Raw genomic sequence first — 26,232 nt, 5'->3', positions numbered from 1 at the left:
CAAGCTTCCTCCATCGAATATATCATTGTCTGAAAAGAAAGCTGTACACTAAGATGCAACAGTCACCTTGTTATAACCAACGCAGACAAGGAAAAAGCTATAGTAGTTATGGATTTCTCAAATTATAAAAGAAAATTTTCTCTTTTATTAATGAGACCACTCAACCCACCAAGCACTAGATCACAACCCCACTACAGGCAACTTAAGAAATTAAATTCCCTTCTAGACAAAGTTATAAGTTTAGATGCAGACACCATAAATAAGTTAAAAATGCATTTTGCAAGAACTCCTAGATTTTATGGTCTACCTAAGATCCATAAGAAAGACATTCTTCTCCATCCAATTGTAGACTGGATTAATTCACCTACTTACTGCATAGCCAGATATTTAGTAAACCTATTGAAATCACATATAAGCAGATCTCATTCTTTTTTAAATGTCCCCATTCAACCGACTGATCATATGGTGAGCGATGTAGAATCCCTATTCACCAGTACCACCTCAAAGAGACTTTACAACTACTTACTGATATTTTCACACAAAATATAGTAAAACTGTTTGAATTTGTTATGCATTCCAGATATTTCTTGTGTCAAAACAAATTCTACAACCAAGTAGAAGGAATTGCTATAGGAAGTCCACTCTCCCCTGCATTAGCCAACTTTTATTTAGAGCATTTAGATGTCATTTTTTCATCTATACACCCTCAACCTTCATTTTGGGTTAGATATATAGATGACATTTTTGCTGTGTGGCTTCACAATATAGATTCCTTACCTACTTTTTTAGCTAAAATCAATACGTTACACCCTCATATCAAATTCACCATGGAAATTGAAAGAGACAACAAATTGTCCTTTTTAGACATTATTCTCATCTGCTCACTATTTAACAATATCAGTTTATAGAAAATCCACTTTTACTGATACATTCTCCAACAATCTGCACATCATCCTTCTCAAAAGACAGCAATCATGAAATGTTTAATTCGATGATCTAGAACTAATTGTTCAACTCTGCATCATTTACAGAAAGAGCTCCATTACTATCAAACAATATATGAAATTAAATGGCTTCTTCAAAAGAACTATACTCCATCTACTTCTACAAACCCAAAGAATCAATATGTTGAGTTACAATCCCATACATCTTCGGCATTTCAGAGCCTATTTCAAGAATTCTGAGGAAACATGGTTTAGTATCTACTTATATTCCCATTAATAAACTATCCACGTATTTCCCATCGTCTGAAGATAAATGCTCAACTATGTCTCTTTCTGGTGTATACCAAGTTCCATGTGACTGCCAGCTTTCCTACTTTGGACAAACTGGACGTTCAATAGAAAAAAGAATACAACATCAATCTTATATTCTTCACAACAAATTCGATAAGTCTAGATTGGCGTAACATGGAATAGAGGCATGCCACAACATTCTCTGATTTGAAACTTGCCTTCTACACAGATGTCGGTATAAATTCGAACAGTTATTCAAAGAGAGTGCTGAGGCCTTACTTCACTGCCCTAACTTGAATCAGAATGACTGCCTATCCTTGTCAAAAATTTGGGAAAGTTTGATTCGAATAACACATTAATTTTTTTTTTTTTTAAATTAAGGCCAATAATGATATTTACAGACAGAAGTTCCTAACAAATCATCTGGATACTACATCTATCTAACGTGTTTAGTATGATATTATAAATTAAATTTTTGTTATGATAATATAAATTATATAATTATTTATGCAATTTATTTTACACTTTTATGATTAACCTTTTATTCAGTGAAAACATAATGCTATTAGCGATTTAACATCACGCAGCTCGTACTATTTTGAATAAATCAATTGTTTGCATTCTACCTTGTAAAAAAACTGTTGTTTAAGTCACTGATGATGTTAATTTCAAGCTGAAATATTTGGCAATATTTTAATAAATAATACTTTTCCTTGTGTTTACGTGTAGATAATTTATAGTACTATGGCACAAGTTTCCCTCAAAACTACATTCAGAAATTCCTTTAAAATACAGGAGCAGAATCTGAGTGATATATTCAGGGGATCTAGGGATTGGTGGTCTAAAGTTATTAAAGGATTTCTTGATAAAGGATTCATTAAAGCCATTTTTTACATAAAAATGGATTTGATGTAATTCAATTCTTGCCGTAAAAAGGTCTTCATTAGAACGTTTATTATGAACATGATGTAATAAGGTCCTAATGGTTCCAACTTTTTTGACTAGGATGATGATGAAAAGTAGTATAGATATAACGATCAGTATGAGTTTCTCTTCTAAAAACGGAAAATTGTAAATGTAAACTACTATCTGGTTGATGAAGAATTAAAATATCTAAAAAAGATATCCGATTGTTTTTCTCTTCTTCTAAGTAAACTGAATTCTTGGAAGAAACATAATTATTTTTGAAACATATAGTTTCAAATCTTATGGTGAACTTTCCGTTTTGCAAATATATCATTCACATATGAAGATGCTTCTGATATTTAGGCTTACGTTTTACAACTAATAAATTTATTTCATGTAATAATAAATTTAGTTTAATCCTTTATCCAAGTGTGAGCAAACAAAGTTTGCGCCTGAAGTATCTTCAGGACTGGGGTAAGGTGATACAGCACCAGGGCAACTCGTTGCAAAGGTGGAGCAAGCTACCAACACTCCTGTCTCAGTATCTCCTATAATGCAAAACACATCTCCTTGCGGATATGTCTAATGTTATGCATTAAGGGAAGGGCCACTACCCAGACTAGTTTCGACCTTTATTGAGGTCGAATGGGAGTTCATGTCTCTCATCATCGGCCTTTGGAGAATAAAGCATGCTGAGGGTCAGCGAACAGTAAGAGAGGAGAATAATGAAAGATAGAGTAGGACAGTAGGAGGTAAAAGAGGCCTCAGTCAACCTGTTTAGCCTTATATGGCTAATTGGTCTGTGACACATATTCTCAATTTATCTGTTAAAAAAAAAAGAAAATTTAACCATAAAAATTTTGACTATAAATTTATCCTTAATAATTTCGTCAGTTATCTATGAAGGAGATCCATTGACCTGTTTTGAGAACAATAATTTCAGTTAGAACTTTTTTTTTTTTTTTTTTTTTTTAAATTACATAAAAATCAAAGGACTTAAGGTCCAGTCAGTTGAACTGAAAGGAAACAAAATAAGGAACTTGCAAACCTGGTACCACTGGGACTTAGAATGGGGTAGAAGACTGGCCCGGGAGATGCCGCTCACAAGGAGCAGCACCGCCTCGCAGTAAGCCTTCGCAGCCCGGGTTCTCAGATCTACCCCCCTTATTTGGAGTAAAGGAAACCGTGCCAGCGAAAGCTTTGTGGCGAGGAAGAACAGAGTGGTTGTTACTTTTCTTAGGGAGAGTTAGGTGGAGTTTTGGAGATACTAAAGAAATATACAGGGCTTGATGCGTCCCTGTATAAGAAAGCATATTTTCGGTGGTTTGCAGTATTTGTTCACAAATTTAAAGTCGCCTAGTAGATGTCTCTCTTGCGCAAGAAATTTAGGAAGGTAAAAAAAGAAACCTTTACTTATTCCTGCGTACATTAAATTTGCGTCCCGTACCTGGGATTTTTTCCGTACCTTCCAGATGTGATACTTTAAGACGTTAATTAAAAAAATGGCGAATTTTTGGGTCTTGTTCACTGGTGGCGGGAATTGCAGGTTATGACCTCTTATAGTGATAGCATCGGGATTCCCAGTGCTGTGCTCAGTCTTTGCCAGACGCATTGGGCTGGTGGGCAAAAATAAAAGAAATGCTCCACCGTTTCCACGCCCCGGCAGACATCACAAAAGGGATCGCACGGACTGGGTACATATCTAGATTTAACCTGTTTCACCGGGAGCCGCCCATAAGCTATTCGCCAGGCCAGATCCCGATGAAAAGGCTGTCCCCAGCTATTCTTGATGTTTTTAAAGAGAATTTCATTGCTTGTCCCGAGGTTTGGTGTATCATGCCTGGAGAGTTGGAAGAAATCCCAGTATACTGCTTTCGGTTTGTGTGTGAGGATTTCTGTTCCTTTGTCTCTAAGTGCTGTGAGTGATTTTACTAGTGTGCGGTACCACTTGGGCACAACCCTTGCACGGGGTCCAGCATAGTCCGTGGTTCCAAAGAGGGGGAGGAAAAGTCCTATAAAATATCTAATTAGGAGGCCTGAAATATGGTTTGAGTTTAAGGCCTTCCGTACGGTTTTGAATGTATTTGCATAAAGCAAGCTTTTGAGATCAGGCAGAGCGTACCCCCCTTCTTCATGTTTTAGTTGCAGGTATTGTTTTTTAACCTCATGTTTTTTTTCATTCCAGAAGAAATCTATGAGTTTTTTGGATAATTGGTTTTCTTGTAGCAGTGTGATGCCTGTGATATTGATTGTGTGCATCAGCATTGGGGTAATGATTGTTTTTATCACTGTGGCTCTGCCATAAAAGGAGAAAAAGGTCGGTTTGAATAGACTTATCTTTTCCGTACTTATTTCCTGTAATTTTTTAACTGGTAAAGCTAGCGACTCAGAAAAGGGAACTCCTAGTATTGTTAGCGGCTGCGTATGCAGCGTTAAACCGTAGGGAAGTCCGGTGTTATGGAAATTTCCAAAATTTTTGATTTTGGTTTTTTGTGCATTAACTCGGAGACCACTGACTATGCTGAAGTTTTGCAGTATGTCAAGATAGATGCAGATAGACTCAGAGTCTCTGAGTGTGGCCACTACATCATCTGCATATGCTACTATTTTGCACTGTTTGGAAACTTGGGGCAGTGGAATACCATTAATTGCAGGGGTGTTCTCTATTTTTTTGATGAGGGGTTCTAATGCTAGGGAAAAGAGAAGGGGGCTTAGTGGGCAGCCTTGCCTAACCCCTCTCTTTATACGGATTGGTTCTGTCAGAAACCCATTAATAGACAGTTGTGTCGAGGCCTCCGCGTACATATGTTTAATTGTACGCCGAAGTCTCGGGCCTATGCCCACTTTTTTTAGGGTGTCCTGTAAGTACGTGTGGCTGACGCTGTCGAACGCTTTTTCCAGGTCGGTGGAGAGAAGTGCCAGGGGGTATTTTTTTTCCTTGGCCAGTCTGATTAGGTCTCTTAGCAGGAAGAGATTAAATTCCATAGATCTACCTGGGATTCCATAGACCTGTGAACTTGTTATTATGTTTTCTATTCCGCCCTTAATGCGTGTACAGATAATTTTTGTGAAAAGTTTATAGTCTAGGTTAGTTAAGGAGATGGGATGCCAGTTATTTGACAAAGTCCGATATCGGTCTTTTTTGGGGATAAAGATTGTATAGCTCTTAGCAAATTCCTCTGGGATGTTTCCCGAAGTGAGGAATTCGTTAAAGATCTTTACTAGTGCTGGCAGTACAAGGTCCCAGATAGATCTATAGAATTCTATCCCCAGTCCGTCTGGCCCTGGGGTCTTTTTTGTCTTCATCGTTTTGCACATGGCTTTTATTTCAGCTGGAGTTATCGGCCTGTCATGCAGGGCGCTAAGATGCTCGGGAAAACGTTTGACGGCCCACTCACTGAAGTCATCCGTGCCCTGCTGGTCAGCGAAGATGCCGAGATACTGCTGGTGAAAGTGACGGAGTATTTCATGGGTTGAATTTAGAATCTGGCCTTTCTCCTCGATCCGGTAAATTGTTCTTTCATCGTTTGCTGCCACCCGTTGTTGATTGTAGAATGCGGCGGAGGGTGTTTCCAAATTTCTGAGATAGAGTCTCGTGCGAAAGTCGAGGTCATCGACTCTACTCTGCCGCTCTTGCTGCAGCTCTATTTCTACCTGTCTGATAAGATGTCCGCAGGGAACTCCGCTCCGTTCGCTTGACCGGTACCAGCCGAGTTCCCTGTAGAGATCCCTCAGCCGTTTACGTTGTTGGTAGACCCTTTCGCGCCCACATTTTTGAAACAGTTCCTTAGCCTGCCACTTAAAGTGCAGCCAGTTTTCCCAGTCCCAGTTGATGTTTGTCCATTCATCACAGAGTTTCTGTAGCTGGTCGCTAAAAAGACTGGGAAAGGTAGGAGGAAGCCTCCAAGGACCTCTGGCTGTTTCCATAACCTCTGGGAGTGTAATTTTTAAAATGACCAATTTGTGGTCTGTTGACATGTTGTGTGCTGTGGTGTGACGTGTCCTTTGAACATACTGTTCCAAGTTTTGGGACACGTACACCCTATCTAGTCTCGTCGATATCTGGCCGCGGCACCACTTTTCTACCTTCGATGGGTTATTCCTCCTCCAGACATCGACGAGATCAAAATTTACGCAGCATCTTTTTAGAGCGGCGGTTCCGCCGGTTCCGGAGTTTGCGTTCCCGCCTACTTTGTCCAAACGTGTGTCTTCCACACAATTCCAGTCCCCGGCTACTATTAGGTGTTCTGCTCCCAAGAGGTAGTTTTCAAGGGCAGAGAAGAAACCGCTTCTGTGGTATGGGCTGTTCGGGGCGTATACTGCAACAAGCCGGATGGTACGGCCACCGTACTTCCAGTCTACCGTTATTAGACGTCCCATGGCGTCCTTCTGGACGTTGAAGACCCCCCCCCCGCGATTGGGGGGAGAATTAGTATCCCCACCCCTCGCGAGTGAGCATCCCCAAAGCACCAGTAGCTGGTAACTGGGTAGCTTCTCGAGAAGTTCTCCACGTCCCAATGCTTATAAAAATGGGTTTCTAGAATCAGGAGGATATTAATTTTGTACCTTAACATTAGCTTCCAGACAGTGCTTTGTGCGAAGGGGTTGCGTAAACCGTTGGTGTTTAAAGTGGCAATTTTAAAATCCATGTTGGTATTTGGAGGAAGGGGGGGTGTTATCTGTTTGTTGCTCTACATGTTCCACCTGTGAATCACTATCGGAGCTGTTTGGAATGTCCATAACGAGGTCGTTTTGAAATTCCATTTCTGTGATGCTATAAATGTCCGTGCTGCAGATATGTGAATGGGGTTCTGCAGGTTGGTCTGCTACTGGGGGATAGGTTTCCTGTCTTTGTTACCGCCTCCTCAAGGGGCTGGGTGCCTTCGCGTTGGCTTGTAGTTTGGATGTTGTCCATTTCATCTTCTGACGAGAGTAGGCTGCTTTGTTTAGCCTTTTTTGCCTCTTCTGTTTCTGCCTCTCTTGTGCGCTTTATTGGGGCACTGGTTGTTACGACTTCTTCCTCTTTGCTGCGGGTTTCGAAGTTGGCTGTTATTTCCTTGATGTGGCGGGTTGCCCTGGGTGTCTTACCCGTTACGGGTTTCATGGAGGTTGTGTTTTCTGCTAGTGTTTCTTTTTTGGTCTGTTGCCGGAGCTCTGGAAAATCGCTCCCTGATGATACCTCAGGTTTACCGAGGGGTATAGCCCTGATCGGTGTTATGGTCCCTCCAGCTGCTTCTGAGAGCGTTCTGTGTGAGCACGTGTCCACTTTATGGGTCAAGTCCCCACATTTAAGACAAGCTTCTGTGCAGTTTACTATTTTGTGCTCTGTTGATTTGCAATTTCTGCACTGTAGTTTTGGGCATTCTGCCCCTAGGTGACCCTCAGAGTTACATCGGAAACACAATCTTTTAACACCCGGGTAGTTAACCATGACCCTTGTTTGGCCCACTAAAATGAAGTTGGGAACTTCCTTTTTCATATCCATTTGTATTTCAACGTCGCCTGTTTTCCAGCCTTTGTAATCTGGATGTTCAAATGCTTTGATACTAATAATATCGCCCCATTGGCTAAAAAATTTCTTGACGTTGTCTTCATTCTCCAGGTATTCCAAGGGAAATCTAGTTATTCTTAAGGTTTTCCGTAAACTCCCTATTAAATAAGGTGTGATCGTTTGTCCCGCACAGGGGAAACCCTCTAATAATTTGCTTCTTGTTTTGTCATTTTTTACTACAATTTGGAATCTTTCTTTTGAGTACGGTGTGAAACCGTATATGTTTTCTGCCCCTACTGTATCAATTAGAGCTTTCACTAACGTCCGCTCATCTGGGAGCCGCTTGACTTCGATGCCAAGTGTTCTAGTTCTGGGTAAGAATAAAGGCATTGTTGGGGGAAGACCTAACTACTGGCTGTAGAAGGGGGGAGGTAAAGGAGGGCGAAGTCGGGGAACGCCCGGTGTCCCTCACAACAAGCGAAGAGATACCAGAAGGAATGGGTAAAAGAGCCAATAATAAGAAAAAAGGTCTTACCAACACTGAGGTACTTCTGCAGAAAATGATCATGGAGCTCTCTCTTCGGGCCACGGGAACTGGATCCTCTTTTGGACTAGTAGGCACAGGTGCTTTCTTCTTCGAACTGGAGCTCTCTTTCACGTCTTGGCGAATAATGCTGCAAATAGGTCTCTCCAGTGGGAGCCAGGCCCAAGTTGAGATACCAGGCAGAAGCATTTGCAGGTCATCTCTACCTATCGGAGTTACCAAATGGTGTGCCACCCTTTTTTAATAAATTACTCTGGATTTAGAGAAAGATGTTGAAAGTTTATTTTTCACTTGGTTAGAGTATAATAAATTTAGTTTAATCCTTTATCCAAGTGTGAGCAAACAAAGTTTGCGCCTGAAGTATCTTCAGGACTGGGGTAAGGTGATACAGCACCAGGACAACTCGTTGCAAAGGTGGAGCAAGCTACCAACACTCCTGTCTCAGTATCTCCTATAATGCAAAACACATCCCCTTGCGGATATGTCTAATGTTATGCATTAAGGGAAGGGCCCTTAAAAAAAAAGGGTGGCACACCATTTGGTAACTCCGATAGGTAGAGATGACCTGCAAATGCTTCTGCCTGGTATCTCAACTTGGGCCTGGCTCCCACTGAAGAGACCTCAATAAAGGTCGAAACTAGTCTGGGTAGTGGCCCTTCCCTTAATGCATAACATTAGACATATCCGCAAGGAGATGTGTTTTGCATTATAGGAGATACTGAGACAGGAGTGTTGGTAGCTTGCTCCACCTTTGCAACGAGTTGCCCTGGTGCTGTATCACCTTACCCCAGTCCTGAAGATACTTCAGGCGCAAACTTTGTTTGCTCACACTTGGATAAAGGATTAAACTAAATTTATTATACTCTAACCAAGTGAAAAATAAACTTTCAACATCTTTCTCTAAATCCAGAGTAATTTATTAAAAAAGGGTGGCACACCATTTGGTAACTCCGATAGGTAGAGATGACCTGCAAATGCTTCTGCCTGGTATCTCAACTTGGGCCTGGCTCCCACTGAAGAGACCTCAATAAAGGTCGAAACTAGTCTGGGTAGTGGCCCTTCCCTTAATGCATAACATTAGACATATCCGCAAGGAGATGTGTTTTGCATTATTTTGCATTATTGCCCTGGTGCTGTATCACCTTACCCCAGTCCTGAAGATACTTCAGGCGCAAACTTTGTTTGCTCACACTTGGATAAAGGATTAAACTAAATTTATTATACTCTAACCAAGTGAAAAATAAACTTTCAACATCTTTCTCTAAATCCAGAGTAATTTATTAAAAAAGGGTGGCACACCATTTGGTAACTCCGATAGGTAGAGATGACCTGCAAATGCTTCTGCCTGGTATCTCAACTTGGGCCTGGCTCCCACTGAAGAGACCTCAATAAAGGTCGAAACTAGTCTGGGTAGTGGCCCTTCCCTTAATGCATAACATTAGACATATCCGCAAGGAGATGTGTTTTGCATTATTTTGCATTATAGGAGATACTGAGACAGGAGTGTTGGTAACTTGCTCCACCTTTGCAACGAGTTGCCCTGGTGCTGTATCACCTTACCCCAGTCCTGAAGATACTTCAGGCGCAAACTTTGTTTGCTCACACTTGGATAAAGGATTAAACTAAATTTATTATACTCTAACCAAGTGAAAAATAAACTTTCAACTTATTTCATGTAAGGTTAAGTTTCTGTCTTTAATTTTCCAGAGGGAAAAAAAAAACATTATTGCATTCTTATCCACCCATTCCTGGATTTGACCTTTAACCAACTTTTCAATTAATTTAGCTACCACTCCTGAGATACTGATTGGTCTGTAATTTGCTACCTTTGTCTTGGAGTCACCTTTATGGAATAGAACTATCTTACCTTCTTTCTGTTGCCCCTGGAAAACTTGTTAAAGCTGAGATTGAGATTATACAACTTTTGTCTAACTTCATCAGGGGCACTGCCAATTGTCTTGCACAAATCACAAGTTAGATTGTTCATTGATGTTTTTCAATATGTTTATCACCTCCAGTTCATATGCCTCATTTCTCACATCAGTCTCTGTCACATCAGCAATTGCAAAATGTATACCTGGATGATACACCCTTGCAATCTTATCATGATCACTCGTCAAGAATCAACTATTTCTTCTGCTTCTTTCACCTTGTTACCGTTGACACTGATTAAAGTTATCCTTTCAGTGTTATTCTTCTTCTTTCTAGCTAATAGTGAAAAATCTCTTTTGGATTTATATGTGCCTGCTGCTAATTTTCTCTCATAATCTGATATAGCCTTTCTTACCATACTAGTCGCCTTTCATGCCTATGCTTTGTAGTGCTGACGAGTCTGGCAATCACTGCTTTACTTCATATTCATGGTCTTTTCTTTTTATGCAGCTCCTGCTTTATATTGCTGCTCATCCACTTATCCCCTCTATCCCCACACCAACTTTGTTTATCTTCTGCCTTTCGGTATGCTGTCTGATACTGCTTCTTTCAAATAATCTGACCACTCTTCCCACACTACTGACATTCTCTCCTTATCTCTTCTTAGGCCATAGAATTGCTCTAAACTGCCAAGTCTGTCATAGTTATCAGTTTTATAATAAATTTAGTTTAATCCTTTATCCAAGTGTAAGCAAACAAAGTTTGCTCCTGAAAATATATTCAGGACTGAGGTAAGGTGGTGCAACACCAGGAAACTCCAAGCAAAGGTGGACCAAACTCTCATCACTCCTTGTGGCAGTATTTCCCATAATGCAAAGCACATCTCCATACTGAGACAAGGAGTGATGAGAGCTTGGTCCACCTTTGCTTGGAGTTGCCTGGTGTTGCACCACCTTTTCTCAATCCTGAAGATATTTTCAGGTGCAAACTTTGTTTGCTTACACTTGGATAAAGGATTAAACTAAATTTATTATAGTCTAACCAAGTGCAAAATAAACTTCCATTATCAGCTTTATAGTTCAACATAAATTCTTTCTTGTCTGAGAATTCAACATGTTTAGCACCCTCCAAGAACAAGGCAACATGATCACTTTCTGTGATTTGCTCTTCTTCTATCTTAATCCCTTTCTCCTCCCTGAATTAATCCAATAAAATCTCTTCAGTAATCTACATGTCTTTGTCATATCATTTGTTTCTTCCTATCCACTAAACTGAATTTACATTCCCTCAATTTCTCCCCATAACCAACATTTCAGAATTTGATATTACTTTCCTTTGGATCCTCTCCAGAGTTTTTGCTGCACAGTGGAAAGTAGGTGAACAAATCTGAGAACGATAGTTTATGTGTGGTATGACCATTGCTCCTTTTTTACAGGGACACAACTACCTTTCTATTCCTACTTGTCATTATACTTCTTATTATAGTAACACCAATCCAACATAGTACTACCAATCCTTTCCTCTGAACAGTGGCCTATAGACCACTGTCAAACTATCATCCAGATCATGAATTTCCTCCAGAGTTCTGCCATATAGTACACAGCCTTATACCTCTGCACTCTAAAGTGCAGCATTGTGCATTTATCAATATTAAAGCTGCAGCCACATTATTTGTCCAAGCCTAAAAGTCAGTTTAAATTTTTCTGAATGGAGCTAACATCCAGAATTTAGTTTTGAGCAATACTAAAGCCAGCAAAGGTTGGTTGATGGGTAGAGCCTCTGCTACTAATGGCTCAGTTAAGTAAGTTTGAGTGTGGTTAGTAGTTGGAAGGGGACCAATCGTTAGATGCTATTGGCACACTCTCCCTTGATGAGTCTTTGGACTCCCTGGAGGTGTCAAATAATAATAATAATAATAATAATAATAATACTGCTACTGTAGTTAGTTTGACATTATTTCTTTATTCACCAGTATGAAGAAGGGAAATAAAAGTTATACAGCAGCTAAGTAATAATTATCTGAAACAACTTGTAATGGAAAGGACTTGTGGTTTGAGAGTGCTGATTTGGTGGTAGTATCTGAGAACTTGGCTCAAGGTACCAATATTACTTCTTCTTGGAGAAAGCAATCATATGGTCTTCACTTTTGAGATTGTGAGACATCCCATATTTTCATTAAGAAGAGGTATGTGTGGAATTACAAAGCAGGTGATTAAACTGAGGCCAGATTGGAGCATTACTACAGCATAAGATCTGAAAGATGTTAGTAGTGCAGTATAATAGTAATTCCCCATTCTGACACCTTTACTTAAAATTGTTTCCCCCCATCCTCCACCCTAAGACATTACTAATCTCTCCAATTTTCTGGTTACTGGTTACTTCACTTGGAAGGGTACCATGTATAAATTGTTACCAATGGTTTTCTTTCTCCTGTTGTTTAAGAGATACTTGTGCCATGAGATATTTCTTCAATTAACATGAAAAAACCTGTTTTTTCTACAAAAGACAATAGTTAATTATAATTGTAATTAACTATTATCACCACTGATGATGGTCTGTAATATTCAGGCTGAAATATATGGCTTTAAATAAATAAACAGTATTACTTATCCCTTGTGTTTTTTGTTTAATTGAAATTTCCTGTCTCCTCTCTTAGCCAATTTCTATATGGAGCATTTTGAAAAATATGCTCTTAATCCTGCAGTTACCAAACTTTCTGTCTGGACAAAGATAGGTTGATGTATCTTAGCCCAGACAGAAGGTGTTCTCATATCCTACTTGTACATCATATCCTTATGGAATGTCAGCTCTGTATTAAAGAACTACATTTATCATTTTTCAGTTTTCCTAGTATGGCTAAGATATTCATCCGGCACTTTCTTTCTGGCTTGGAGAGATTGTATGAAGTTTATAACTTTTTACAAAAAATTAGTTAGTTTAATTACATATAATTATAAATTTTTTATACGTGTATACTGAATTGATTACCTTTTTTACTTCTTTAGGTTTGATGTGCATAAAATTTATTTATTTAATTATTTATTTTTTTTATTTTAGGTTCTGCTATAACCTTTGTCTTGTCAATAAGATCTTAGTTTCCCAAGTGGCAGTAAAATACAAATCAATTAACCAATCTTCTTAAATTCACTTTTGATTTTTTCTCTACTAATTCAGTTCTCTCTGATGTTCTCTTCAAGTCTTTCATCATTCTCATAAACTTTCTCTTCTAATTTCATTCACTCCACTTTAGTTTCCATCTCTGCTTCCTCCAATTTACCCATCAGTCATGTTCATAACAACTCATAAATCACATTTACTTCACATGAATTCTTGTTTGTGTGGCTTCCACTGCAGTTTCTATTCCTCCTCCTCCTCCCATCATGTCCATTCATTTTCTCTTCACTCTTATTCCATGGTCTGTGACTTGCACTTTAACAATTTATTATTATTTGACACCTCCAGGGAGTCCAAGGACTCATCGAGAGAGGGCTCCAGGTCTTCAACTCCATCTCCACCATTCAATCGCAACTGACATTTCATTGCCTACTTTGATGCTTATTCTCCAGTTCATTCCATTTTTTCTCTACCTGCTTGCTATCCTGTTTTTTTTTTTTTTTTTGCTTTCTTATCTTGTTCACCTGTTAATGGACCTCACTGTTTTATTGGCTTACTCACACTCAAGTATGTGCACTTATTATTTTGTATTCCGTCTTTGAAATTAAGACTTTCTAGAGAGAGAGAGACTACAACTAAACCAAGCTGTCCTAGAACAGACACTTCTTCTTCATCAGAATTAATTGTTATCATCTTAGTTATTAATTATTTTTAACCAAATTATAAAAATTATTACTATAACTTGCCTGCCTAGTTGGCCGAGTGGTTAGCGTATCCGCTCTCCAGACAAAAGGCTGCGGGTTCGAATCCCGCCATGGGCATGGATGTTTGTGATTGTCTGTGAAAAATACTAGTAGTGGTGATGGACAGTAGATGGCGTTGATGTAGATGATGATGTTGTAGTTGATGTATTGAGTGGTGAAGACAGAGAGCTGTAGAGTAGGTGTCCTCCCTCGATGAGTCTTTGGACTCCCTGGAGGTGTCATAATAATAATAATAATAATAATAATAATAATAATTTTATCAAAACTATGCACATAAATATACAACTACTCTAAAAAAAAAAGACACTCTCTGATCATATAAATAATGAAGATTAATCTTAAAAGATGTGTTAGAATTAGTTCATAAAAATAAGAAAAATATTAAACTAGGCTTGTCCTCTTCCATGAAATATTCGAACAATATCAAGTTAGGATATGATGGTCATTATACTTTTCATACTACTGTTTGTTAATTCTACTAGATTTTGTGGATGCTTCTCTTCTTCGGAAAAAGCATAAATTCAGATGGAAAATCAGAGCTGACTACAACATTCAGACAGTGGTAACAGAATAAAAATGGCTGAATAGTTAAACAATTATATGCATGCAGTGATATCACTTGCATGAGGTATTGTTGAAAAGTATAATGACCATCATATCCTAACTTATCATTGTTCATATATTTCATGGGAGAGGACAAGCCTAGTTTAATATAAGTTCATAATTTTTATTACATTTCAGAAGCCTTCTTGAATTTCTGGATGTGACGGTTGTAAGCATATATACTATCTGGACTGCTTCCATATCACCCAATTACCTTCATTTTGTGTGGTATGCTGACACCTATGCTTTCTTTGTGCTTCTTGACATCTTTGATGCGTTCTGCTGTGTGGATTTCTGCAGAGTGGCCTGTTTCTCCTATCTTTCAGTTACCACATGGCAGTAGATGCATTCTTTCAGTTTTTTTTTCAATATGACAGTTTTTGTGGACATTAAAAACAAACAAACAGAGATCTTGTTTATCTTCACTGAGCACAGCATCATATAACATTACCCAATTGCCACAGTATTTCTGGGATAATGTAATGTGGTAGTCGAGATGTTGAGTTGATAATTTTAATTAAACTGTTTTCCTTGTAACAAGTAGTTGAATCTTCAAATTACTTATTTTTATTATGCTTGCAAACCAATTTGCATTCAGTATTAATGTTGATTAGTGAAACAAATCTGGCAAGTAAAACTTATTGGTGTTTTTATTATCTTTCACTGTCATATAATGTCTAGGTCATTTATTTTACTTAATTTGGGCTGAAGATTTCCTACTGTCTTTTATTCAGGCATTATGCTCCACTGTGTTCAGGGGAAAAATATATGCAGAATATAGCTGTTAGCAGAAGGACAGTATAGTATTGTTACAAAATGTAGATGCTTTTGGTATGATATTGTAGGAGAAATTTAGACTGGTTTAACTCCATGATGACATGCTATAAAGTATGAGTATAATGGCATGAATGTTGTGCATTTCTTGATAGAATATGTGTAAATTTATTTTTATTTTTTATAAGGAATGCTAAAAATTACTTATTTATTTTTTTCTCAGGGACACAGTGGGAAAGATGGGGAAAGGGGATTTCCTGGGCCTTTGGGAAACAAAGTAAGTATTTTATCTGTTATTACAATATTATCATTTAAACATGCATATCTTTCCTTTTTTATGATGATGAGGTTCAGATTAGCACAGACTTCTAGATTCATGGAAAGTACTTGAAAATATTCAAGTTGTCTGAATACTTTTAAATTGTATGTCATTTTATATAATGAAGAATTATCTTTCATTTATCACTTAAATCTTTCCATTAAGAGCCCCATCAGCTCATCATGCTGCGCCTTAAACACACTCAAATTCTCTGCAGACACCACACTTTCAGGCAGGCAAGGCATTCCAATCATTCACAACTCTGCATGCAAAAAAAACCTACTTCTCACTCCCCTATTCACACACCCTCTTTATACGGTTTCCAGGAATGACCTCTGTTCTCCTCAGATCTCCCACTGTTTTCTGTAGAACCTCTCCAACATTGATCCTATAACAACCCCTTACTAACTTGTAGGTCTCTATCATATCTCCCATCTTCCACCTATCCACTAAACTCTGTAAATTGCATCTTCTCAATCTTTCCTCTTATTCAACATTCCAGAGGTCAGAAACTACCTTAGTCAATCACCTCTGGACCCTTTCCAACATCCTTTCATCCTTTTGAAAACCAGGTGACCAAATCTGGGCACAGTAGTCCATGTGTGGCCTAAACAAAGCCTTATACAATGGAACAAGAATATCCCTACCTCTATAAGTTAGTGTCATCTGCATTGTTCCCAGAAGTCTTTGTGTTGTCCTCACAATTTTAGCAATGTGCCCCCTAAATTTCAGATTCTTATCCACTATCACCCTAAGATCTCTTATTTCCTCCACCTCTAACAATATATCCTCACCCAAGCATAAATTCTGCATCCCATCTTTGTTTTCCAAATTTTAAAACCTTACATTTTGCAACATTGAACTCACATCCCCATTTCCATGCCCAATCACTCAATTTATTCAAGTCTTCTTGTAAGGCCACAACATCTTTTCTACTTATCCAGTGAATTTTTCTCCTTGTTGTAGTATATAAGCAAATTGCTAACTTCAAGTTTCTGTCCATCACCACTCTCAAATCTCTCATCTCCTCTGCCTCCATCAGAGTGTCGTCATTAAAATGTTGACTGCCACGGCAGTTTTCAGGATTCTGGTCTCAGAAGCCAGTTTGATTAAACCATATCATATTATTCAAAACCCTAATTATAATGCATAGTAATCATCAAAAAATACACAGAATATCTTTTTTGGAACAAAAAGGTCTCACGAGTTTTCTCGTAGTTGGCATATGTAACAGAAAGTTCTTCGCAGTAGCCAACTACAAGTTAATTCATACTCAGATACGCTTCGACTTGTTGTTGTTTCGATGAAGCAGAGTTAGCGATATGTGTGTAAATTCGTCAGTAGTGAATCAAACTTAGTCGAGTACATTACATTTACTTCTTTCTTGAGTATTTTGTTTTATAATTATTATTATAATATATATTTATAACCCCACAATATGAATAAGAAAAGACCACTGACTCAAAAAGAACTCGAGTACTACACTAATCTAAGCGAGTCAGAATTTGATGGGATTTTTGCCAAGGATGGTTATGACAGTAGCAATTATGAACCTTCTGAGGATTCAAGTGAGGATAGCGAAGATGAAGTCATCCCCTGCTATAGTATGTAAATGAAAAGACAAACGAGAAGTACTTTGTATATTTCTTACATGCATGTTGTTGAAATGGTAGATGTGTCCAACTGCAATGGAAAATTTTTGATGAAACCAAACATAATTTGAGATTATAATAAGGGAATGTCCAGCATTGACTGATCACATCAAATGCCGTCGTGCTACTCAACTCCAAGAAAGACCATTAGATGGCCAAAAAAAAAATTGCATTTCGTATTATAGAAATATATATACACAATGCATTAAAATGTTTTCATGAAGTAGCTAATTCTAACATAAAACTTATAAAATTTAGAGAAGCATTCGTTGAAGCGTTGATTGGAAAAGATATTCTACCAGTTTCAAAGAAAGTTAGATTGGAAGAAGTTCATTATTTAGAGAGTATCCCACTTACCAAAAAAAAAACTGTGTGCCCGACAAAGCCATGTCAAATTTGTATCCAAGCTAAAAAACGACGAGAAATGTGTTATTATTATTATCCAACCTGCTAAGAGAAGCCAGCACTTTGTGTGTGGAAGGTTGTTTTAAAAATATTACAAAAAATAAAATTGTTCTATTACTTTGTATTTGATTTTCACTGTATGAATAAATTTTCTGTTCATGTACGCCAGCCTTGATTTTTTGTTCTCTTCCCAGAAGCCAACTATCCTTAGTTATGCTTATATACTATGAATATACGCGCAGCTGCATGAAAAAGGCAAGTCCAGCAACTACGAGATAACTCATAGTCGGCCTTCTCAGCCAGATCGCCTACTACAAATTATCTTGTAGTTGGCAGTCAACGTGTTAATTATACCCCTCCATCCCATCCTTGCCTACCAAATTAAAAGACCTCACACTTTGCAATATTGAACTGGTAGGTCTACTCATTTGCCCACTAACACTCAGTTCAGATTATTATTAATTATTATTATTTTATTATTATTTGACACCTGCAGGGAGTGCACTTATTCTACAACTCTCCATCTCCACCACTCAACCTCATCCACATACTGCATCATCTACACCAATGCCATCTGCTGTCCACCACCACCACTAGTATTTTCACAGACAATCACAAACATCCATGCCCACACCGGGATTCAAACTCGCAGCCTTTTGGCTGGAGAGCAGATACACTAACCACTCGGCCAACCAGGCCAGAAGATCCCCCTGTAAAGTCACATCTGCTTCACTCTACATAGTTCTTCCCACCTTGACATCATCTACAAAGAGCTAATTATCTCTAGTTTCATCTATCCCAATATCAGTACCATACAGATTAAACAATAATAGTCCATTACGGATCTGTTACATTACACATCACCAATGACTTTCCTCTTTGCTGATACCTATCTGAGCCAGTCACCTATCTAACTCATTGGTCTCTTATCCAATCTCTTCTGCTCCTATTTAACAGTCAGTTTATTGTGTAGCTATCTGTCAAAAGCTTTTGAAAAATCCAAGTGTGCCACTGTATATGCATCTCCATTATCCAGTGAATTTTTCTCCTTGTAGTATATAAACAGATGGCTAAAACAACATGACCTGACCTTAGCAAACCCATACTGTCTGTCATAAGAATTATCAACCCAATTATGATTCCTACTTCTCACCAACCTCTCCAGCACCTTAACCACATCCCCAGACACACAGATATTTCATAATTCATCGAAAAATAATTTTCTTGAAAATTATTGCTGTAAAATTTTTGATATGAATACCTAATGTCACCTAAGATATAGACAACATATGTAGTGGTCATTGAGACATAATAATTATTTTGTTGGTGTTTTACAACATTATTCTGTAAGCATACCTGCTATCTCATTGTTTAAATTCTAAATCTAATATAATAAGGAAATAACTTCTTACTTTACTTTCTTCACTTAAAAATATTTAAACAATTTATAAAGCCATTTATCTCTAGACCAAAAAGTTCATTCTACCTAATTTTTTCACAACAATAATGGTCAGATCTAAAATCAAAACTGACAAATTTTAATTAAGGTCTTAACTATAAAATTTTTTTAAATTTAATCGAAATGAAGTACAATTATTAATATCATTTCAAAACTTCTTTACCAAAATTTTCTAATAAAAGTGATCTGTTGGAACTATAACTTTAAAACATTTCGCTGTTTGTGCATATTCCACTAAGTCAGAGAGTTATTGCAATATAAAATTTTGACACGTTGTCCCTTTGTGGCTCCAGATACAGTTGAACAGAAAACTGGAACGGTTCGACAAATGTTTGTAAAAGATTCAAATACCAAATCAGAGTAAAATTTATCCCACATAACTGGTGTGCATGCAGACATCACTAGACTACTAATAATAGTAGTACTAATACTACTATTATTAGTAGTATTAGTACTACTATTACTAATAATAACTAGCATAGCCACTTAACGATTCTTCAGATCACTGAACAAAAAATCCCTTTCCAAACTAGGTCGGGTAAATAAACAGTAGGTTACTGTATATAAGTGATAAATTTTATTTTCCTACGTGAAGTAGCCATCCTGCTTATTGGAGGCTTGAAGGAAGTCTGAAAAAAAAAAATCCATTTGGTTTGGAGAAAAGACTTTTTACATAATATTTTCCAGATTGTATAAAACACACATAAACTACACAAAAACGCATTAATGATTGAAAGGAATATTCCTCAAAAAACAAACAACAACAAAAAAAAAACCCAGACATGTCTAATTAACAAATATAAAGGGAATATAATACTAAGCTTTAATTACATCACAAGTTAATACTTAAAAACTGCAGTTATTTTTGATAAATACACTTCACTTCACATGCTTTATAGTCATTTTTTGGTGAAACTGTTCATTCGATGATTTGTAGTTTTGGCAAATTGTGATTTTTCAATGAATTTTTGGTGTTCAATAATGTGTGTTTTCAAATAATTGCCATTCAGTGAATTGCTTTTTCGAGGAACTGTTGTTTGCCGAACTGTTTTTTGATTAATTTCGATTAATTAATGAGTTTAGATAATACAGTTAAATGTCTTTTTAATAAATTGTGTTTGAGTAAATTTATAGGTCTTAATAACTATAAAATTTTGTTAAATTTAATTGAAATCAAATGGAATTATTAATATCATTTCAAAACTTCTTTACCAAAATTTGGTAAAGAAGTTTTGAAAAAAAAAAAAAAGACGATAAATTGTCTTTCGTTGAATTGTTTTCAGTGAATTTTCTGGATATCCTATAATTTGTAAACAGTCTTATCACCCACTTTATGAAGTGATACAATTTTACCTTCTTTGAACTTCTTTAGGACTCTTGTCAAACAGGCATGTCAAGGGTACTGTTCTCCATGGCATATTCCTTCAAGACACATGGTGGTGTTCTGCTGCCTTATTAAAAATGGATTTACATAATTCCTCATATATCTTCTGCTCAGCTATTGTCAATCCCTCATCCACCAAACCCTCTACACACAAGCTCCTCATGATGCCTCATTCATGTGGATGAAATGTATAATGTCCACAAGGAGATAGTGCTTTGCATTATGGGAGATACTGAGACAAGGAGTGATGAGAGCTTGGTCCACCTTTACTATGAGTTGCCTCAGTCCTGAAGATACTTCAGGTACAACTACCTTTGAAAAACTGTTCATCGATTATTCCTCTTCCAGTAATGATTTTTTTTCTTGTACTTGTCATATATTAAAAGAATGCTACAATTTTTCTGGCATGATTGGTTACTTTTTTGCTCCTACTGCACTTTTTTCCATCCTTCGCAATAGAGTCACCTTTCTGTCCTGTTCCTTAGAATACTTGTGTAACTGATTATTATTCTTCATCTTGTGTTGCTTTCAAAAACCCTTCTTTCTCAGATTGCATGAATCTCTTCATTCCATTAATTTCTGCATTATTTAGCATTTTTGCATTTGGAATACTCTCAGATATTGCTACAGTTAAATCTCTTATAAATTTATTTTAATCCTTTATCCAAATGTAAGCAAACAAAGTATCTTCAGGATTGAGGCAACTCGTACTAAAGGTGGACCAAGCTCTCATCACTCCTTGTCTCAGTATCTCCCATAATGCAAAGCACTATCTCCTTGCAGACATGTATAATGTCCTCATCACTCCTTGTCTCAGTATCTCCCATAATGCAAAGCACTATCTCCTTGCAGACATGTATAATGTCCTCATCACTCCTTGTCTCAGTATCTCCCATAATGCAAAGCACTATCTCCTTGCAGACATGTATAATGTCTTCATCACTCCTTGTCTCAGTATCTCCCATAATGCAAAGCACTGTCTCCTTGCGGACATGTATAATGTCCGCAAGGAGGTAGTGCTTTGCATTATGGGAGATACTGAGACAAGGAGTGATGAGAGCTTGGTCCACCTTTACCGTGAGTTGCCTCATTCCTGAAGATACTTCAGGTGCAAACTTTGTTTGCTTACACTTGGATAAAGGATTAAACTAAATTTATTATAGTCTAACCAAGTGGAAAATAAACTTCCAACATCTTTCTCTAAATCCAGAGTAATTTAATAATAAGGTGGTACACCTTTTGGCAACTCGTATAGGTAAATATGACCTCTCCATTGCTTCTGCTGTAGTATCACCACTTCTGGGTCTGGCTCCCACTGACGAGACCTCAATAAAGGTCGAAACCGGTTGGAAGCTTGGGTGATGAATGGCAATGCCCCATGAAGTTTTAACTGAGGCTCGGCTGTTGCTGTCACCCAGGACCTGAGTGGGAAGGTAATGAATGGCAATGCTGTAGTCTGTGAAGTTAACTGAGGCACGGCTGTTGCTGTTACCCCTCAGATGAGCAAATAAGTGGCTCTGCTCAGTAGTGGGGGAGCTGCCACAGTGTAGAGCCAACCAGTTCTCAATGGCAGGGTGAGCCTATTATTGAGGGGAACAACGCTGAGTTTCTGAATTTTTGATCCTGCAGGTTGCTCATTATTGGGTGATCTGTGAGTTGATGGAGAGGTTACCCCTTCACTTAAACAGGGAAACCGGTCTGGGTAGTGGCCCTTTCCTTAATGCATAGCATTATACATGTCTGCAAAGGAGATGTGCTTTGCATTATGGGAGATACTGAGGCAAGGAGTGATGAGAGCATGGTCCACCTTTACTATGAGTTGCCTCAGTGCTGAAGATACTTTAGGTGCAAACTTTGTTTGCTTACAGTTGGATAAAGGATTAAACTAAAATTATTATAGTCTAACCAAGTGGAAAATAAACTTCCAGTTAAATCTCTATTGATGCCCAAGCAGCATCTGTCTCTTTTCCACTGAACTCCTCTTTGCATTTTATAGCTCCCATTTTTCTGTTGTTTTTCATAATCACAGTCCTTGCACAAGAGTGGTCTGAAAAGTTCTTGGCCTAACAATGAAATAACGAATTTATGATTTCAAAATTATTTTTATTTTTCAACATTATCTCCCTTAAGACTAATACATTTATTCAAGTGATGCTCCAGCACCATTATCCCATCCCTGTAGTGGTTCTCAGTAAGATCCCCAAAATACCCCTCTATAGCTGCAATCACCTCTTGATTCAAAGAAAAACGCTGACCAGCGAGGAAGAGTTTTAGTTTTGGGAAGAGATAGAAGTCAGAGGGAGCCAAATCTGGGAAATAGGGTGGATGTTTCAACAATTCATAGTGCAGATCCCTTTGTGGTGCATTGTCCTGATGAAGATGATTTTTTTCTTCTGCAAACCGGATCTTTTCTCATGAATTTTTTTGTCTAGTCTGGTTAAAAGATTGGAATAATATTCCCTTTTCAAGATAATTAATAAACGAAATGCCTTTAGCATCCCAAAACACCAATGCTATGACTTTTCCTGCTGATTGAACCGACTTTGTCTTCTTTGGCGCTGAACAACTGGCTTCTGTCCACTGTTTTGACTGCTGTTTGAATTCTGGTGTGTAATAGTGACTCCAACTCTCATCCATAGTAATAAATCAATGCAAAAAATCAGTTTTATTCTTGTTGAAATTCTCCAAGCACTGTTCAGAGATTTTCATGTAAGTGCGTTTTTGATCTGCTGTGAGCAAGCATGGCACCCATCTTGCGCAGAGCTTTTTCATTTGCAATTCTTCATGCAAAATATATCCTACACGTTCTTTTGAAATGCCTATAGTCTCATCAATTTCACGCACTGTCACTCGCCGGTCATCCAATTCCATATTGTGCACTTGAATGACGTCCAAAAAGGTAACAACACCAGATTTCTGGTGTTGTTACCTTTTTGGACGTCATTCACGTGGATCATCTTCAAAGGTATGGCAACATTTAAACTCAGCAGCCCATTTATTAATTGTCAAAAACAAAGGAGAAGAGTGTCCATAAACTTTTATGAACTTTGAATGAATTTCTTTTGTTGTTAAACCTTCTTTTACAAAGAATTTTATAACCACACGATACTCAATTTTATCCATTTCAAAGGATACAGACAACACTTTTGTTCAGACAGCTGTATAAAATAAACTACTTGATAGAATGACTTACAATTTCACATTGGTGTTTATGACAGATGTACCAACTTAGAAAAAAAAAATCGTGTCGATAATGTTGCCATCTATGGCTGAGAACTGTTCAGACCACCCTCTTAGTTCATCATATATTCTTTCCTTACAGAAGTTGTTATATGCCTGGCTGCAACTCATGTGATCACATTATGGTCATGCTTGCTAACTAGAGGAAGATTAGTCAGTTACATTTTTTGATGGTATGATCAGATTTAAGACTCTCAGCTCTCATATGCTCTTCGTTACATATTGCCAAAGACAGTTTTCTCTCAAGAACTGAAGAAGTTCTCTGAAGAAATTAATTCTCTATATTCCCCAATGCTATCTCTTCATAGCAGTCAGTATTACCATGATTGTAATCACCCATAATATTTGCTCATCTTTTGCTCTCTAAGAGAACTATACATTTCTTTCAGTTGCTTAAAGTAAAGCTGGATAACTGGGAGGAAATTTCCACGTAGCCTTTTAAGGAATGTGAAGAGCTGACCAGGGTTTGCCCTAATGTGCAATCTTCACCTTCTTGTGGTGCACCCCCATTAGTAGCTGTCTACCTGGATACTGAATGATTCAACACTGGCCAGCAAATTGAAATTTAGTCAACTAAATTGCATTTTTATTGGCTTAAACTGATGTAACATATCATGATGATACAACATGGTAGAATTTCATTCTGACTTGGGTGTTACCCTGTTCATGAAGGCATCAGTTGTTTTTATCAGCGAAGCAGGGCAAACAGTGAAAAATCTGCTATTAAAAAAATTTTAAACTCAACACCAGCAGAGTACATGATTGGCACTATCAACATTCAAAACATCAATGGAAGAGAAATGTAACTAGCAGAAGAATTGAAAGTACTAGGTTGATATAATAGGAGTTACCAAAACAAGGGAGATTTTTCTCACCAAATATAAAATTCATGGGTTGATGATAGTAAGAACATAGAAAATAAATCGAGGAATAGAAGAAAGGAGGAACGTGTTCACATTTTGCTTGAACAGCTGAGGGTTTAATCTTTGGGAAAGGCAGAATGGAGAGACTGGTTCCAAGGACAGGAGCAGATGGAATGAAAGAGGAGGCAGTAAAGTTGGTTCGTCAGATTTCTAGATGGACTGTAAAAGAGTGTTGGTTAGCAGGGGCTCTTGTTTTAATAATTTTGGAGGAGAGTGGAGGATAATAGTGGCCAATTCAGCAGAGCACTGTCCATGAAAGTATCTGGAGGCACAGGGCAGAAACCGAATGTCTGGGGAGGGGGGGAAGAGAGAGAGAGAGGGATTGAAGTGGGTTTGTGAGATAGGGATCATTAATTAGCTGGATTACCCTCTTCTGAAGAATAGAATTGAGCAATCTTAGGATTTTGGTGCACACAAAATATGGAAGCAATATTCTGTGGCTAGGCAGATTTGGGTTTTGTATAGAGTTAGTAGCCTTGAAGGTGTGAAGTAGTGTCTTGTGCAAAAAAGTACACAGAATTTTTTGGTGGCTGCAGGAGCTATATTTGAAATTTGGTTGTGACAGGAAAGATCAGAGGTGCAGGTTAGTCCAAGAAGAGAAATCTGATCGTGTTTGGATATCTCAGTATTACTGAAGGTAAGGGGGGAGGGAGGGATGTGAGCTCTTTCTTGCGAGAGATCAGACATAACTGAGTTTTGATTGCATTGAAGTTTACAAGGTTGTCCTTGCCCCACTGGGATAAAGCTAGGAGATCTGAGTTCAGGTCCCTGGTTGTGGTAGAGCTTGAGAATTCTAATACTTGAGCATTACTAGGTGTCAAATGAAAAGGAGGAATGGAGTATACTGTCATCAGAAAGCTATGAAGAGGATTGGAAGTCTGTGAGAGCAGGTCATTTATATACAAATGAAGAGAGTGATGAAAGTACAGAACCCTGGGATACTCCTGCATTGGTGGGGAAAACTGAGGAGAGTAAACTGTCCACCATGACACATAGTGAGCGACCAGTGAGAAACTTAACAAACTGCCATCCTATGGCAGACCATAGGATGACAGTTTGTTAAGTAGGCCTCTATGCCAAACCCGATCAAATGCCTTTGAAATGTTGAGGGCAACCATGTGAGTGTTTCCAAATTTCTCCGTGGGTGGTGAAAGCAAGAAGATTAGCTGTAGATTGCGAGTGGCAGAATCCATACTGCTATTCACTGATTAATTGGTATGTCTCAAGGTGGTTCAAGAGTTGGTTGTTGATGACCTTCTCTATAATTTTAGAGAACAGAAGTGAGAGCATTTGGATGGTAGTTCATTTCATTGGTTAACTTTTATCACTTTTCTTTGGGATGGGCTGAATGTGGATCTGTTTCCATCTTGTAGATGCCAGTTGAATAGGATAGGTTGAAGAGGCAATATAGGATAGGTATTAGTTATGGGGTGCAATTTTTTAACACAGTGGGTGGGATACTATCAGGACCAGATACCTTGCTTGTGTTTAAGTTATTAAGATTCTTCAGATTTCGTTTTGTTGGAAGACTATGGAGACTTCAAGGG

General features: G+C 37.9%; 1 protein-coding gene across 1 annotated transcript in view; it reads left to right on the top strand.

The window, feature by feature from the left end:
* Nucleotides 1-26,232, top strand: part of LOC150098030 (uncharacterized) — a 345,561-nt gene that overhangs the window by 116,147 nt on the left and 203,182 nt on the right. The window contains exon 9 of the mRNA XM_090406662.1: nucleotides 15,527-15,580. Coding sequence (XP_090262788.1) covers nucleotides 15,527-15,580 — 54 coding nt within the window. The remainder of the gene's footprint in view (nucleotides 1-15,526; nucleotides 15,581-26,232) is intronic.

The sequence above is a fragment of the Typopeltis vanoorti genome, chromosome 16 (genome assembly GCF_054136105.1).
Source record: "Typopeltis vanoorti isolate ZY-2024b chromosome 16, IOZ_Tvanoo_1.0, whole genome shotgun sequence".
Lineage (NCBI taxonomy): Eukaryota > Metazoa > Arthropoda > Arachnida > Uropygi > Thelyphonidae > Typopeltis > Typopeltis vanoorti.
Note: the sequence above shows the minus strand (reverse complement) of the source record. Positions and strands in the feature narration are given on the sequence as shown.